Source organism: Panulirus ornatus, chromosome 1 (genome assembly GCF_036320965.1).
Source record: "Panulirus ornatus isolate Po-2019 chromosome 1, ASM3632096v1, whole genome shotgun sequence".
Lineage (NCBI taxonomy): Eukaryota > Metazoa > Arthropoda > Malacostraca > Decapoda > Palinuridae > Panulirus > Panulirus ornatus.
The window spans coordinates 46,430,251-46,435,238 of NC_092224.1; the positions used below are offsets into that span (position 1 = coordinate 46,430,251).

The 4,988-nt window shown below is 46.6% G+C and overlaps 1 protein-coding gene across 2 annotated transcripts in view; it reads left to right on the forward strand.

Moving 5' to 3' along the window:
• The first annotated feature begins 2,391 nt into the window (after positions 1–2,391).
• The window catches only part of LOC139751027 (uncharacterized), an 18,788-nt gene continuing 16,191 nt past the window's right edge, over positions 2,392–4,988 (forward strand). The window contains exons 1-3 of one of the 2 annotated variants that reach the window (XM_071666171.1): positions 2,392–2,829; positions 3,526–3,655; positions 3,834–3,915. In XM_071666171.1, coding sequence (XP_071522272.1) covers positions 2,513–2,829; positions 3,526–3,655; positions 3,834–3,915 — 529 coding nt within the window. In that variant the 5' untranslated portion in view covers positions 2,392–2,512. The remainder of the gene's footprint in view (positions 2,830–3,525; positions 3,656–3,833; positions 3,916–4,988) is intronic. The other variant, XM_071666217.1, reaches the window with a different exon arrangement.

Below are 4,988 nucleotides of genomic sequence, written 5' to 3' on the forward strand. Positions count from 1 at the left end.
TTAGGGTGGAGCAGTAGTGTGTAGAGAGGGTGGAGGCAATAATAGGGTGGGATAATGATGTATTGAGGAGAGTGGAAGTAATGATTAGGTAGAGTGGTAGTGTGTGGAATAGAGATTTGTGGAGGAGGTGGTGGTAATAGAAGGGTGGTGTGTTGGTGTGTGGAGGAGGGTGGAAGCAATAGCAGAGTGGAGTTGTGGAGTGTGCAGGAGGGTGTAGGTAAAAGTAGGGGGAGTGATGGTATGTGGAGGAGGATGGAGGTAACAGTAGGGCGGGTGGTGGTGTGTGGAGGAGGATGGAGGTAACAGTAGGGTGAAGTGGTGGTGCATGGAGGAGGGTGGAAGTAATAGGAGGGTGGAGTGGTGGTGTATGGAGGAGGGTGGAGGTGATAGTCGAATGGAATGGTGGCGTGCGGTGGAAAGTGGAGGTAACAGTTATATAGAATAGTGGCATGTGGAAGAAATTGGAGGTAATAGTAGGTAGAGTAGTGGTCTGCGAAAAAGGGTGGAGGTAATAGTAGGATGGAGTGGTGGTGTTTAGAGGAGGGTGGAGGCAAAATAGGGTGGAGCGGTGTTATGCAGAAGAGGGTGGTGGTAATGTTAGGGTAGAATTTTGATGTGTGGAGGGGGTGGAGACAATAGTAGGGTGGAGTGGTAGGTTGTGGAGGAGGATGGAGGTAACAGAAGGGTGGAGTTGTGGTGTGTAGAAAAGGGTTGAGGTAACATCAGAGTGGAGTGATGAGTGGAGGTGGAGGAAATATTGGCAGGGTGGAGTGGTGGTGTGTGGAGGAGGGTGGAGGTAATAGTATGGTAGAGTGGTGGTGTGTGGAAGTGGGTGGGGGTAATAGTTGGTTGGAGTGTTGGTGTGTGGAGGAGGGCAGAGGTAGTAATAGGGTAGAGTGGTAGTGTTTGGAGGAGGGTGGATGTAATATCTTGATAGAATTCTTTTGTGTGTGGAGGGGTGGAGGTAACAGTAGGTTGGAACAGTGGTGTGTGGAGGCGGGTGGAGGTAACAGCAGGGTGAAGTGGTGGTGTGAGGTGGTGGGTAGAGATAATAGTAGGGTGGAATAATAGTGTGTTGAGGAGGGTGAAGGTAATGAATGGGTGGAGTGGTTTTATAGGGAGGAGGTTGGAGGTAGTAGAAGGTTGGAGTAGCGGTGTGTGGAGGAGGGTGGAGGTAACAGTAAGGTGGAGTAGTGGCGTGTGAAGGAGGGTGGAGGTATTAGTAGGGTGCAGTATTTGTGTTTGGAGGAGGGTGGAGGTAACGGGAAAGTGGAGTAGTAATGTGTGGAGGAGGATGAGGTAACAGTAAATGTGGAGTAGTGCTGTGTGGAGGAGGGTGGACGTAACAGCATATGTGGAGTTGTGGTGTGTGGAGGATGGTGGAAGTTATAGTAGGGTAGAGTTGTATTGTGTGGAAGAGGGTGGAGGTGATAGTAGGGTAGAGAAGCGGTGTGTGGAGAGGGTGGAAGTGATAATAGGGTGGTGGTTGTGTGTGGAGGAGAGTGGAGGTAATAGTAGGGTGGAGTGGTGGTGTGTGGAGGAGGGTGGAAGTAATATTAAGGTGGAGTTGTCGCGAGTGGAGGAGGGTGGAGGTAATAGTAGGGAGGAGTGGTGGTGTGTGGACGAGGGTGGAGGTAACAGTAGGGTGGAGTGGTGGTGTGTGTAGGAAGATGGAATTAACAGCAGGGTGGAGTGGTGGTGTGTGGAGGTAATAGAAGGGTGGAAAGGTTTTATTTGAAGGAGGTTGAAGGTAATAATAGGATGGAGTAGTGGTGTGTGGAGGAGGGTGGAGGAAACAGTAGGGCGGAGCTGTAGTGTTTGGAGGAAGATGGAGGTAACAGTAGAGTGGAGTAACGGTGTGTGGAGGAGAGTGGAGGTAACAGTAGAGTGGAGTAGTGGTGTGCGGAAGAGGGTGGAGGTAACAGTAAGGTGGAATATTGGTGTGCAGAGGAGGATGGAGTAATGGTGTGTGGAAGAGGGTGGAGGTAACAGTAGAGTGGAATAGTGGACTGCGGAGGAGGGTCGGGGTAACAGTAAGGTGGAGAAAAGGTGTGTGGCGGAGGTAAGAATAATGTTAAGGAAAGTAGCGTGAGGGAGGAGGGTTAACGGTAGGGTGAGGGAGGAGGGTTAACGGTAGGGCGATGGAGGAGTGTTAACGGTAGGGTGATGGAGGAGGGTTAACGGTAGGGTGATGGAGGAGGGTTAACGGTAGGGTGAGGAGGAGGGTTAACGGTAGGGTGATGGAGGAGGGTTAACGGTAGGGTGACGGAGGAGGGTTAACGGTAGGGTGATGGAGGAGGGTTAACGGTAGGGTGAGGGAGGATGTGCCGTACGCCTTCTCCAACAGGTCCCGGTACACACACCCCCACAGTATGTCTTGACCTGCTGAGGCTTACGCTTGTGACACACACATCCCAAAGCCTGGCTAACAATTCTCTGCTAGTGGTGTGTATTCTATATGCTGTTATATACATAATTGTTGTTTGTAAATTGCACGTTACGCTGGTGAAAAATGCACTGTTATTATATAGACTTTATAACGTTCAGAAGGCTTTTGTGGATCTGGATTATGTGTAGAACAGTCATATTATGCACGGCCAAGGAACAGAAGGAAGAAAATGTGAACAGTAAGAACATGATAAGTGATTGTGACTGTATCCAGTGTGATGGTGACGTGTGCGGGCGTCACACGCAGGACTCGACTGATGGTAAGGCAGGTGGTGAGCGGGAGTTCCTCCGAGGTAACAATACCATGGCCGTGAAACATACAGACGTGGCAGCGACCCTGGCAACCCTCACAGCCTACCTGGACACCATGAGGAAGATCAGGTGATGAACAAGATAGCTCGTACCTCCTATACCAGACGTCTTGCCTTACAGTGAGATTTTTCATAAAAGTTATCTGAAGTGTATTCTGTCGTATCTGAAGTGTATTCTGTCGTATCTGAAGTGTATTCTGTCGTATCTGAAGTGTGTTCTGTCGTATCTGAAGTGTATTCTGTCGTATCTGAAGTGTGCTCTGTCGTATCATCCCTTCTTAATCCAGTAACCAGCTGCTCGTCTCATTCCTTTTGTTTCAGTGTTCATGTACACATGTCATATGATTACCCATACCTGTATTTCCACGTGCTGCAAAATCTAATGATTCTCAAAATGCAAAGGGAAGTGATGAGAGATGTCTGTCTTACCTGCCGTTTATATGTTTGGAAAACTTCAACTTTCAGAATGAATCTTCTTTGGTTTCATGAATATTCCCAGCACTTCACTATTTATATCTTATTTGTTATAAAATGAAGCTATCGTTCATCATGATCCTTGCCTGCCCCTTAACTAACTCCGTTACTCTTCTACATGGAAAAGAAAACGTTAAGAAAACGTCGAGGTGAAGGGGACACTTGTTTTAGTTCAAACATCCTAAGTTTGCAATACAGTTTCCGTTTAAAAGAATGTATTTCTAAATTTTACTGATATATGTAATAAATCCATTCATGCGAGAATTAAAAATATTGTTGTTTGGTCTGTAAGCAGACAGAGGCAGGGGACCCGGCCGTACACTGGTGCAAATGACCTGCTGGAGGAGTTGCTATTCGTGTCCTCTGCCAACCTGCGTCTCCTGCTGGACACCCGACATATCGTCCCGGACACCAGTTACAAGGTGAGAACGTGAGTGTTAGTATGGCCAAATAATAATACGTGTTAGGATAAGCCACTGGATTAAAGAAGTAGCATCATCTAAATATGTTTATCCCAGTAGCTAAGTTTTAGTGAAGCAGGAAGGTAGCAGGACCAACATGCTGTAGAGCACATCCATAAACTCGTCCATTCCTCACCAGGATCTGGCCTCAAAGTTTGTGGAAGATCCTGACGTTCAACGCGTGCCTGCCGGCCGGCGGAGCTTGGAACACGGCTGTGGAGGTAGGTACGTGATGATCCAAGTACAGGGTCGATCTATCGATACAGACACTAACGTTACTCTGTGTAACAGTGACAAGTAGTCTATCGGCAGCCAAGGATCTTAGAACCAGCTATCTTAAGATTAACATTATTGATTCAACCGGACTCAAACACTGATTCAACCACACTCAGCCACTGATTCACCTAGACTCAACCACAGATTCAACCAGACTTAACCAATGATTCAATCAGACTTAACCATTGATTCACCCAGGCTTAATTACTGCTTTAACCAGACTCAACCACTGATTCAACGAGACTTAAGCACTGATTCAACGAGACTTAAATACTGATTCAACGAGACTTAAGCACTGATTCAACCAGACTTAAGCACTGATTCAACTACTCTCAGCCATTGATTCAACCGGACTCATCTACTGATTCAGCCAGACTAAACCACTGATCCAACCTGAATCAACCACTGATTCAACCAGATTCGACTATTGATTGAACCATACTCAGCAACCGATTCAGCTAAAATCAAGCACTACTTAAGCAGACTCAACCAATGATTCAATCAGACTAAACTACTAATTCATCCAGACTATTCCACTGATTCAACCAGACGCAAAAGATTATTCAACTAGACTCACTATTGATTCATCCAGACTCAATTACTGATTCACCTAGACTCAATTAACAACCGACTTGGTGGTTTGAGTTAGGTTTCATTATCTCTGCTGACTTTCAATTTCGAGGGAAAAATTATGCTACAGTTTTCAGTGTTAAACAAACCATTTAACCTGCAGAGAAGATACTGATAAATATTACTGATTGTAGCAAAATCGTTCATCGAACCTAGTTACATGTGGTACAGGAACTTCAGAAAAATCATAATTGTTACACTTAAATGTTAAACCAGCCGCCGGTGTTAACAGGCTTCCACCGTTGCTGCTGATAGCATCATTTTCCACTCTTTCTAGTGACTCATGATGATAATGATCGTATTATCAGGTGGGAGGCGCTGCCGCCGACACAGTGGCGCTGATATACGAGAGTGACGTAAGGTGACTGTCTGCACCGGGTGGGGTCGC